The sequence below is a fragment of the Phalacrocorax aristotelis genome, chromosome 12 (assembly GCF_949628215.1).
Source record: "Phalacrocorax aristotelis chromosome 12, bGulAri2.1, whole genome shotgun sequence".
Lineage (NCBI taxonomy): Eukaryota > Metazoa > Chordata > Aves > Suliformes > Phalacrocoracidae > Phalacrocorax > Phalacrocorax aristotelis.
In genome coordinates this window covers 13,677,586-13,689,657 of record NC_134287.1, presented here as the reverse complement: position 1 = coordinate 13,689,657, position 12,072 = coordinate 13,677,586, and the positions used below count along the sequence as shown (strand labels likewise).

Below are 12,072 nucleotides of genomic sequence, written 5' to 3'. Positions count from 1 at the left end.
CTGTATCTTAAAAACAACTCTCGCCCCAAAATGCAAATGTATTGGTTTAATGCTTTCAGCCAACAGTCTTAAAGATGTCAGGCTGCGTTCAAACAAGTGTAAGCATCAGATGCTGTTGTGCTGCCCTAACTCGAGTGAAAACACATGCAACGAGAGATTCTGAGACAGGTTTCCATCCATGCCTCTCTTCTGAATTGGGAGTGAAATGGTGGTTGCCAGGACCATGCCTCAGAGTGCAGAATTTAACTGTCTTACCAGCTGGTGCTAATAGCTGTCAAGGGGTGAAGGCCAAGCTCTAGCATTGTCCTCTCTTGCCTTCATGTACACAACACCGTGATGCCTTTGAGCCTAGAGATTAGCACTGGACAGACATGGATGGAAGAGGGACCGAGACTGTTCCATTTCCATTTCAAGTGGTTGGCTGAACCAAAACGCCTCATTAACTAAAGCTACTTCTTCCCTCAGTCAGCAGTAGCAGTTCCACATATCCATCAGTAGTAGTAGGAAAATCTGTGCTTTACTAGTTGTTTGGTCTTTATAGCTCTTTTGAAGCAGAAAATAAGATGATCCTCCCCCTCCTCCTCACTATTCTCATCATCAAATGAAATAATATTTGTCATAGTGTATCTACCAGCAACTTATTGGTAACTTTTGAAAAAGTAATATTCAAAAGAGTCACTACTGGGTTTGGCGGCCCGGAAAATATTTTAACAAAGTCTGTACAGTGGCTTAGTGCTATCTTTCCTCTAGTGTTCCTTACTTCTATTATGACTATTCAGAACTGTTTAAAAGCAAGGCTATTCTGTCTGCAATTCCACTTATTAAAAAGTTACCAGCTTTTATTTAAAAATACTTTCATCCACTTTTCTAACTGGTCTAATTTTATAGGTATTTGTAAAATAATAATATGTAGCTGTGATTTATGTATTATATATGAAGAAAATTAATGTATCCAGGAAAAGTCTTTTCAAAGTTACAAATGGAAGTTAGGAGCGCAAGTATCATTCGGTGTTCATGAGACTTAGTACTCCTCAGAGCCTTGCATCTGTGCGGTAGATCTGTTGGTGCTGTATGCACACACACATACATAAACACAGGAACGCAGGGTAATGTATATGAACTGTCTGTGGTAGATACTGATTTTAATGCATTTATTTGAATACCATGTATTTGGATGAATAAATACAGGGCAACTCAAATGCAAACTTGTAATTACTTCTGCTTGGTTTTCCTTAGATTTTATATCGGTCTGACATGAACTTTATGCGAGGAGTTGGATGTATTACTCCAGGGGCCCTAGAGATTGAAGGAAAGAAGAAAGCTTCTGAACTCATCAGCGAGGTAACAAAAGAGGGGTTTGATTTCTCCACTACAAACAAGGGTTTGCCAGATGTCTTCCTATTAAACTGGGCTGGCAAAGTGACTCACTGGATAACGCTAGGCTCCCTCCCCTTGTGTTTGATCATTCCATTCATGTCCCAACTGCAGATGGGTGAACCTGTTGGAGTTCAAGGTTTTGCAGGCTTTGCTAACTGTTTTCACCAATCTTTTCTCCCGTGATTCGGACTCAGGAGGTTGTTATTTTATGTTGTTTATTTTAGATTTAAAATGGGCTTTTTCAACTAAAACTGAACTAAAACTTAACTAAAATTAAGGCTTTGCTCTAATAAGTAGCTTGTACTGTTTCTCCAAAATTAGACTGACCTGCGGAATGCTCAATACATTACACTACGCTCAGCTGCTTGGTTTGTACTGTACAAAACTTGCTGGTTTTGTATGCTATTACTTTTCACTCTCTGTAACTGGATTTTTATTTCCTTTGTCATGTTCTCTTCTTACAGTCTCTCCTAGTTTCAAATCTTGCCCATCTTCACAGAGATGTGAAATTAAGAAAAATAAGAGTAATCTTCCTAGTTGTGTTCTAGTGAATGGATCCCTGCTAGCAGTGATCCACAGTTCTGGCATGGGACCACAGGGCAGATGGAACCTCATTTTTGTCACAACAAAGTTCAGCAGGCTTGTGCAGACCTTCTCTCTGGATTGGATTGCCTTTATACTGTAATTCCACCAGCCAGGGTTAACGACACCAAGGAGCGAAATAACCTCATTACTGTATTCAGCATAGCAGCACTTTTTTCACTTTTTTCTCTTTTTACACCTTATTCCTTACTTACTTTTCATTTCCCCTGTGAGATTTGAATGGATCAAATCCAGAGTTGCAAAAGATAAATTAGTTTAATCGTTGATAGACACATACCTTTCGCAAAGTAGAGTTTTAAGCAGAAGCAGCAAGCTAGACCACTGGTATTGGAAGAAGTCCCTTATCTGACAAGACAATTTAGTTATTCTGTTCATTTTTCTTTGTGTGTGAACTCAGAGTAAATATCGTCAGCAGCCACATACCTTCAAGTACACATCGGTGACAGACTCTCCTGGCCTCCTTCATGCAAAATTCAGCAATATGATTGCTAATGAGGTAGGCTCTCCTCGCGAATCAGAAAATATGCTTTTCAAAATGCAGCGAGCTAGGGATGGAGGAGTGGGAAAGAGAAACCCTGTTCTGAAAGCAAAATACATCAAAAAGAAAGCAAGCATCACTGATTTGTGCTTTTTCACAGTTAGATCACATTTTACTATTTCCAAACATTTAATACCGTTTTCAATTCAATCTCTTTAAGAAAACACTTAAATATTACGCATACAATAGAGTCCCGTTATCAGGGTTTTTTACATGAAACAAAGCCTCAGAAGATCAGTTCTGTGGGGTGTTCTTGAAGGAGCTCATTTGCATAGTATGGCCCACTTTAGAGGGCTCCTAAAAAAAGAATCACTTTTCTAATTTTTGAAAAACAGGGCAAAACCCAAAGGCAAATTATCAGAATAATCTGTAGTAACATGAGGAAAAATCCAACCTAGAAAATATGGCTATTTTACCAAAAATGCCTGCCATTTTATTTAATGCACATTCTTGAGGCCTTTAATGTACTTAGGTTCACTTTTGGTCTGCTGGGAACATATCAATGCAAGTCTAAGAATGTAGTGGGTTGGTATTATGATATATGTATAAAAATTAATGTAAAAGTTTTTTATGCCCAGAAAAAAAAGACCACGCGATTGCAATTGCAATGGTATATTCTTAGCTGGGTTTTTTGCTGACTATAGTTGTCATAATCATAAACAACCTAAGTACTGCTATGTTATTGAAACAATAGAGAAAATTAATTGCAAATGTGTTTTTTGATCTCTTCCCTAGCGCATGTATAAAGCAGCGGGAGAGGACAGTCAGCATCACTATACACCAACACTGGGTCTGCCTGAGTTCACACGGGCAAGAATAAATGCAGCCAACCTCAGTGATGTAAGAATTTGTTCTTTATTTTTTATACTTCTTTGGGGTGGAGGATGAATTGTGCAGTGGAAAGGAAGATGGATAAGCAGAAGACTTTTTAGATCTATTCTGTTTATGCTTTCCCTGATTTGATTATAATGATATTTATCTCCATTAGCATGTATACGGTTGTGAGTAAATTAAATCTACATAAAGGGCAAGACATGTTTTGTCTGAGTTAGTAGGATTTCCCATAGATAATTTAAAAAAATCCTTTGATTATGAAGAGTGAGACTGAAACACAGAATAAAAAATGAAAGAAGGTTCCTTTGTTTGTTCCTTTATGCATTTAAAAGTGAAACAGCAATCTACATGTGCCTTTCCTACTTTAGGCAAAATACAGGGAATCTTGGCATAACCTACGTGCTCAAGACTACAAGCTGACAACGGAAGCACTCCCATTCCAGACTGCTAGAGCCTCCAGAGAAATTGCCAGTGATGTGAGTTGAATGATTCAACCTTCCTTCTTGCTTAATTTCTGTTAACTTCATGTAAAACAATGTCTAAAGCAGATTTTACTGAATTAAAGCAACTCCATAACCGTGTGAGACAAGTGTGAGACAGAATATATTACTTATGAATGAGATTCTTTGTGTGAATTAAAAAAAAGAAAAGAAGAGGAAGAATCACTGCTAATCGGGAACCAAGCTCGGTTAAACACCTTCCAGTGGGAAATAGCTAGTGAATTAAAGTATTTGCAGGCAGACAAGTCTGAGGATTCTGCTCCTTTCCAGGCTTTCAGCTCCTCTTATAATGATGTCCCCACTAATTCTGTCCACCCTGCTTTGAGCTGACTTTTGGAAGTGCTTAGTGCTCCTGGATTGAAATGAAGTCAGAAGCAGCTGGGCCTTCTTTGAGTCTCAGAAAATCAGGAGCTGCCTGTCTGCTTAGGAAGTGAAAATTAGCGGATGCTCCTGTAAATATGTGTCCCTTTAATTTCTGAAAGAGAGGAAACAAATCTTCTTGCCCTTGAAAATATCCTCTCATTTGGATAGTTGTTTGCAAAACATTCAAATGTAGCAGTATCCATTTCTCAGAAAGCCTAAGTTCATCTCTTTCTCACAAGAAATTTAATAAATTATAAGAAAAACTCACAATGAAACTAAATTTAGTAAAAAAGAGCCTTCATTTTGTCTAGTATTTAGTTGCATATTTTATCTCTAATGTGATAAAATATGAATATATTTCATGTGCATTTGTTTTATGAAGCGACTATTTCTAGCTGTAATTTATAATGTATACTTAACCATATTTTGCAGAGTGCTTTTGGTTACAGCTTCAGATCTGCTCTAAAGGGTACAAGTCCATAATAGAATTACATCCACTTACAACAGATCTGAATTTGGCCCTTCATCTTGGAAGCACTTTATAAACATTAGCTACTGTAATTTAATCCCCACAACTCTCTTGTGTGGTAGATAAGTGTTATTATCCCATTTCAACTACATTATGAACTCTTAAGGGCCCAGGCCTTCCCTTTAAAGTTCCAAGCACCCTGTTGATGCTGTATAAATAATCATTATAATCATCACTATTTCACAGAAAGGATAAATGCAAGATCATAGGGAGAGTCATAGTCCCAGCTAAGATGAGAATGAGGGGTTGCTGGTGCTTATTCTTGTGCTCAGACCACCATCTTAGGTTTCTCAACACAGTTATTGATTCAGGAAAGCTGAATTTACTCTTTAAAATAGCTGGGTGGCATTTGCAAAACTGAAGGCTACAGAGTGCATGATGTTTCTTGTTTGTATAGATTTTTTTCTTCTGTCTTTTGTTTGGTTTTCTTATGTTCTCATTCCTAGCAATGGGAATAAAATTCTCTGAGACATAATAAAAGTACATGATCTAAGGTTAAACATGATCAATGCTTTGGGTATATTCAGAGAATATATTGAGATGCGCTTAACTTAAATATTGCAGCTATTGTGGTATGTAAATGTGAGAGCAGTGAGAGAGTCAGACAATTACTTTCTAGTGCTGCATATGTTGGCTGTTTTTACAGACAGCATAGATGTTTCAGTGACTTATTCTAAGTCAATTAGCTAGAGTAGCCAGTCTAAGTTTTTAACTTTTTCACTTTTTCACTTTTTTATTTTTAGTACCAATATAAACACAACTTTGTGATGGAGAGAGGAAAGCACATTGGTGTCAAAAGTGTTCTGGATGACACCAGATTGCTGCATTGCTCGCATGCTGCCAAATTACAGAGTGAACAGGAGTATAAGAAAGGATCCCAAGAAGTGTGGTCTCAGTACCATCTGCCCATGGACATGGTGAATCTTGTCCATGCCAGGAAAGCCCAGGCCTTAGCGAGTGATCAAGATTACAGAAAGAGGCTTCATGAATTTACAGCAGTCCCAGAAGACATGAAGATGAAATGGGCCAAAAGAGCTCACATGCTACAGAGTGAGGTAAAGACTTTCCTTCAGGCATAACAAAGCTTTGAGTGACTGGCACAAAATGTATGTTGATGTTGGGCAGTGTTTTCAGAAAGATCATTAGGACACTTACATATGTGTAGCAGCAAGGTATCCGATTGCTCCTCACATGTGGAATATATGTGAACCAGAGGTTCCTGAGTTATGAACCCGATGGCAAATAACTGTGGTCCATGTCGTTTATTCTAGAGCTGAGAGATAAGCACAATCATCTCTCAGCCGTTTGGATCACAGCCAGTCAGTGGTTTGACAGCCACTGCTCTACATGCAGAATTCTTTGAGCAGCGGGTTAAATGCTCAGAGGTTGATTTGGGATATGATAGAAGGTCATTTTGCAAACAGAAATGTTCATATCAAATAACCAGTTCCCCAGGTGTGCTCACAGAAATTGCTTAAGCAAATCTAAGTTCAGACAAACTGATGACAGAAATGATGGAATCTCAGCCTGGGCCGCATCCATGCTCACTTTGCCTTAGCATGTACCATTGTTTAGGGTCAAGCCATTGTCTCTATGTGCTTTCAAACAGATGTAGATATTGAGTGCGGGCATAAAGCTGCATGGATGCAGGTAGCTGTATTTTGACAGGTTAGGGTCCAGTGTCATTAGCTGCTCTGTAGCAGGAAGATCTGTTCAGGCATTTTTTGTTTCGTAAGAAAAGAGACTGAATCATTCAGCAGGGAAGTGAAAAAGGTGTTTCAGAAAGTTATGCTAACTCTTTAAAGGTCTTTAGAGAGCTATCGTTTACGGAGCTCAGGATTTAATTGCAAGACAAAGTGAGGGGATATTTGCTGGATGTAGTCACATCTGGTGAGCAGATATTAACAGATATTCCAGCTATTAAAATCCAAGTGGCAATCAAAGCGCTGGCGAGCTTGTATCCTTCTTTCTTACTCAGTGTACTTGCTACCTGGTATCCCAAATGTGCTCTTCATTGCCAGGACCTTTTTGGGGTATTATTTGGACAGTGTAGAAGCTGTGCTAGATGCAGTTCTTTGCCTTTCTAACTCCCATTCCTGCCCTCTGTAATGGCTAACAGATGGCATGGTGGCAAGGCAGGATTTCTTACTATTTACTGATGTGTGATGGTGACTCACATGATAGGATAGTGGCATTTTCAGTGACTTAGTCCATAGAGCCTAACAGCATGTACTTCAGAGCTTGCCTACAAAGGGACGGGACAGGAGACAAATAAGAACCTCAGCACTTGGCTCTTTGCCTCTAGACCCTACAGGTTAGGAATCCAGAGAAATTACAAAGATGGTTTGGTCTGATACCCTCACTATCTAGTAAAGTAATGTACAACATGCTTGAGCCAGCTAGCTGTTATGTCCTTTTGCATATAGGGGGGAAAAAAACCTGAAAAAATGGATGATTGGTTTAAAACCACACACTGTCACTCTAAAAGAGAAGTCAGAATTGTTGGGATTGTGGGTACTTTACTGGCTTTCATTTTTTATTGGGTCTGCCTTGTTTTCTTTGCTGGATTAGGAGGTAGAGCAAGCCTTTAATGTGAGTGAAGAAAGAGTAGTGTGTCCTCCTAGAAACGGGGTTAATGAGGAAGCATGCACCAGATAAAATAATTAGTATTCCTGACTTGAACTCACCTCAGAAAATTATTTCAAAAGGGGTTCTTTTACGCCCAGTGCAAACAGGTTATTACTTACTGCTTTGAGTCATACTAATTCACTCGTGGGGCCTTCTCTTGTAACTTGCATATGATACATTATTTAATTCCTGGTGGAATGAAGAAATGCAAACAGTTTGGCTTTACGATGTGATATGTGCATAGCAAATGAAAACCTCAAAATGTTAATATGACTCAGGGAGTCTTTTTTAAAAACCTTAATAGCTGTGGATACAAAACTGATAGCTAATGATTTTCATTTTTAACAGCATCGCTATAAATCAGACCTGAACTTCATGAAAGGAGTTGGTTGGATGGCTCTGAGATCTCCGCAGATAGAAAGTGTAAAGAAGGCTGGAGAGCTCATCAGCGAGGTAACTGATAAATCTTTCATGGGATAGCACATCTGTAGGAATTGTTTACCATCAAGGCTCCTCGTTACATGACACTTACGAATGTAGCTTATCATTTCCTTTTGATGTGGGAGCCTGTTTATACAAGGTGTAAGTTACCAAGAAGCAGTGTGGGAGATGCAAGTCCACTGTGTGACACCTGCTGAATATTTTCCATTTCGAATGAAACACAGGAGTATAAACAAAACATGTAGCAATAAATAAATGCAGTAAACTCCATTATGAATTTCTAAGCAGGTGGTTATGGAAGTGATATAGAAAGATGCAGCACTGACAACCACACAGAACGGTATCAGTATCATGCACTAATGGAGAAAAATTATGATCTGCCAAAAGAGTAGCATTTGAAAGGTTTTTGCATGTGAATTTTCAATGGGAAGTCCTTCTTGCACACACACACAAAAAGGTTAGTTTCCTGGGCACCACAGCAATGATACAGTGGCATCCCCATTCCCTAGCTGAAAGAGCAACTGACATTAAAGCAGAACAGTATGTTTTATGTTTAATAATGTGGCTTCAGGAAGGTGGCTTTTATGTTTTACTCCAGTTATCACACACTTGGAATTGTGGTATATCATTAACAGAAACATCCTGTGGTTTGTTTTTTTTTTTCTTTGTTTTTGTTGCCTCCTCCCCCTCTCAGATAAAGTACCGCCAGAAGCCAGAGACTTTCAAGTTCACTGCCGTGGTTGACTCTCCAGATTTGATCCATGCTAAAAACAGCTACCTCCAGTGCAGTGACGTAGGTTTAATTTTACTATAAGTGGTCTTATTTTGTTGTACTATAATGCATAAAAGGATTGATCTCAAGATTGCTTCTAGTATCAGTTGTATTCAATGACTTTTGACTCCACAGAGACTGTACAAGGCTGGAGACTCCGAAGCGAGGCACAGGTACACCCTGCCTCCTGATCATCCAGATTTTATCCGAGCCCGCCAGAATGCACTTCACATCAGTGATGTAAGTGAGCTTTTTACTTTGGGGAGTTGACTTGTCACTGTCATCAAGAAAAACAAACTTGCTTGGGAATGAAAAACTTTTATGTATTTGTAGAAGCCAGGTTCTCTGAGCCTGACCAAAACTGAAAAAGCCAAAGACTGGGGACAGCCAACGTGTTGCTAGGTTTGGGTTGGAGGGATCAGGAAAAGTCTGTTGATTTTTCTTTTGAGAATTGGTTCTTCTTTCTAGGGCAGGAGGCTATTATTAAGAATTTCAGGCCTTCAGTATAGGTGTGGTTAGTTACAAATTTAAATCTACATTTGGGTCAGGGAGGAGGGAGAATTCTCTTTCCTTGATTATATAATCCATCTTCATGAAGCTGCAACACTGTGTTGAACTGATCCCTTAGGCACAGTTGCCATCAACCAGGATGCCATTGAACCAATGACTGGAATTGGGTTAAAGGGATCGTGTTTCCACGTCATCCCAGACAGAGGCACTCAGTCTATTCCTAATCTACTGTTCCCTGATTAAATATCTGTTGTCCTTAACTCTAGTATCAGAGTGACCTTAGTTTATAAGAAGCTTTGAGTTCCTTGTCTGGTGATAGGTGCTCTGTAGGTGAAAGAAATAGGATTTATATTCTTTGAAGCAATAGAGGAAAAGGTAAAAAGGCAAAGGGGTGATTGCACACAAATGAAAGATCAGACCTAGACCTGTTAGCAGGTCATACAGTAATGCTTGCATTGCTTCTACCAAGGCTGTCGTGCAGGATTTCTGGCATCTCAGTTTACCTTCAAATTAAGTACCACCTAGCACTAAATTCACCAGTGAAACAGAAGAATATCTTTTAAAACGTGAGGTGGAATTTGTGCTTGTTTTCATGTGGTCACAAACTCTGGAAAGAATGAATCAAAGTCTTACAGAAAGCAAATAAATAAAATCAGAAAGGGACAGCCAAAAGTGTCAGCTAAGATACCATGGCTGTGTAGCAGGACCTGCAGACTGGAAGCTATTTTAAGAAAGCTACTAATGGAAGAAAACCTAAATCTAGAGCAATTTCTCTTCAGACTGTAAATGTATTTCGCATCCTCAAAGTCACATTAAATATGTTAGAAGCAGCTGTTATTCCATATGAGTTAATGAAGCCACATGTGGCTGGGGATAGAGACAGGGATCAGTTGAAAAGCTTGAAATAACTGGTATTGAAATTATGATGCCACGAAACCCAAGACACTGCTAGTGGATGCATCAAAAGAGAGAATAAGGGCAATATCAATGCAATATTGATGTGACTGATGCATCACAGTTTCTAATAGAAATTAAATCACATCAAAACCAACCACATTCAAGTACAAAAGGAAGCCCTGGTGGCACTTTTCAGATGAGGCATTTTATCATTATGGTGAATAGAAAAGGAGTTGAAGTGCTATAGAACTGGATCAAAACCTTGGAGATGGTACTGATGACTCTTGATACAAATAAACCCAGTAGGATAAAACATGTATTATTGCAGTTATGGGACTGTGTTTAAGAAACTGCAGGGGGAAATGACTGTTTTGTTCTTTTCTTTTCAACACAGAAATTGTATAAAACATCTTGGGAACAGACAAGGGCATCTGGCTATGATTTTAGAATTGATGCCATCCCATTCCAGACAGCAAAGGCTTCAAGAGAGATTGCTAGTGATGTAAGAATTGTTCTGTCTCACATACTTTGCAACCCTCTTCCCATGCCACCCCACCCTGTAAAAATGGGTGAATTCTTATGTAAGTGAACCTTGTCCTTGTTTGGAAAACTGGTGACACAGTAACCAAATGCCGATTAGGTGCAAAGATTTCCAGGTAAAGGCTCCCATTAATAATGTCCAATACCAGGCTGCTCTGTTTCACTTCAAAGAGTTATTCTTGGGAAAGAAGCATATTATGATGTAGTTAAATAAAATAGGTACTGGGCTATGAATAGTTAAAGCATAGTCTAGAATAAAGTGGATCACCTTTGAACACAGAAGACTACAGCTGGCAAGAAAGCTGAAGATGGAGGAGCTTCATTGCTTGAGCTGCGTATTGGGTACGCCCAAGAGTGCAACAGTAAGAGGACCTCTGATTGCTTTTGAGAGATGAGTATTTTGGGCTCCATAAGTCTTTCGACTCCTTTAAAAATCAGCATGAAAAGCATTCTTCTAAAGTATCTTGTTAGTTTAGGAGATATAGTTCGATATCAAACAAACCCTTGGTCTCTGTGCACTACAGGAAGCATTACTGATAGCTGATAACAGAATTTGAAGGTAACTTGAATGTGAAAGTGAGTTTTTCCTCTGCACTTCCTGCAGTACAAATACAGAGAAGCCTTCCTGAGAGACAGAGGCCAGCAGATTGGATTCCTCAGTGCAAATGATGATCCCAAAATCAGGCATGTCCTCAGAGTGGGAAAACTCCAGAGTGACAACCAATACAGGAGTGGATATGCCCAAAACAGGGCACAGTTCCAGTCTCACCTCAACCAGCCAGGATTCCTCCATGCTAAGAGAAGCCAGCAGCTTGCAAGCAATGTTAACTACAGGCAGCCTTTGCACCAATACACTTGTGATCCTGAGCAGCTAAATGTGAAGCATGCAAAGCAGGCCTACAAGTTGCAGAGTGATGTAAGTACAGCTGAGAAACACTGTCCTTCCAAGTGCTAAGAGCTGTCTGTGGCAATGTGCTTCACAGATAGTACCTATCAACAAGATCACATTCTTCAGAGAACTAGTCTGTTTGCTGAAAATGAATACTTTGTTTATTATTGACTCTGTTGCTCTTTATGTCCTCTTTCTCAAATATCCAGGGCATGTGGTTTGGTTAGAGCCAAACAAAATAATACACACTGGTGTATGTTTTACCCTCTCAGGTAAAATACAAGTCTGACTTGAACTGGCTCAGAGGCATTGGCTGGACTCCCCCAGGTTCTCACAAAGTCGAAATGGCAAGAAGAGCTGCTGAGTTGGCGTACATTCGGGAAATGGGATTGAAGGGTGCTTCTGCTCAGTATGGACCTGGAGTTGTAAGTAAACTGTTCTTCTCACAAATCCCAATAGCTCTGCTCTCTAGAAGGCAGCCAGGCACATGTCCCATTTAATGATTTTGAATGCTCCCTGGAGTCTACAGTTGTCACCATTATTTGAACAGAATGGATATACTTCCCTCACAAAGCTTTATGGCTTTGTGAACACCTTAATTTGAAGGAACCTCTCAAGAGCATTCAGCACTGTCATGGTTGAGGAATTCCT

The 12,072-nt window shown here is 39.4% G+C and overlaps 1 protein-coding gene across 3 annotated transcripts in view; it reads left to right on the top strand.

Moving 5' to 3' along the window:
• Nucleotides 1-12,072, top strand: part of NRAP (nebulin related anchoring protein) — a 52,676-nt gene that overhangs the window by 39,141 nt on the left and 1,463 nt on the right. For 2 of the 3 annotated variants that reach the window (XM_075108164.1, XM_075108163.1), the window contains 11 exons: nucleotides 1,237-1,341; nucleotides 2,378-2,476; nucleotides 3,254-3,358; nucleotides 3,721-3,828; nucleotides 5,488-5,799; nucleotides 7,721-7,825; nucleotides 8,508-8,606; nucleotides 8,721-8,825; nucleotides 10,387-10,494; nucleotides 11,137-11,448; nucleotides 11,694-11,846. In XM_075108164.1, coding sequence (XP_074964265.1) covers nucleotides 1,237-1,341; nucleotides 2,378-2,476; nucleotides 3,254-3,358; nucleotides 3,721-3,828; nucleotides 5,488-5,799; nucleotides 7,721-7,825; nucleotides 8,508-8,606; nucleotides 8,721-8,825; nucleotides 10,387-10,494; nucleotides 11,137-11,448; nucleotides 11,694-11,846 — 1,611 coding nt within the window. The remainder of the gene's footprint in view (nucleotides 1-1,236; nucleotides 1,342-2,377; nucleotides 2,477-3,253; nucleotides 3,359-3,720; nucleotides 3,829-5,487; nucleotides 5,800-7,720; nucleotides 7,826-8,507; nucleotides 8,607-8,720; nucleotides 8,826-10,386; nucleotides 10,495-11,136; nucleotides 11,449-11,693; nucleotides 11,847-12,072) is intronic. The other variant, XM_075108165.1, reaches the window with a different exon arrangement.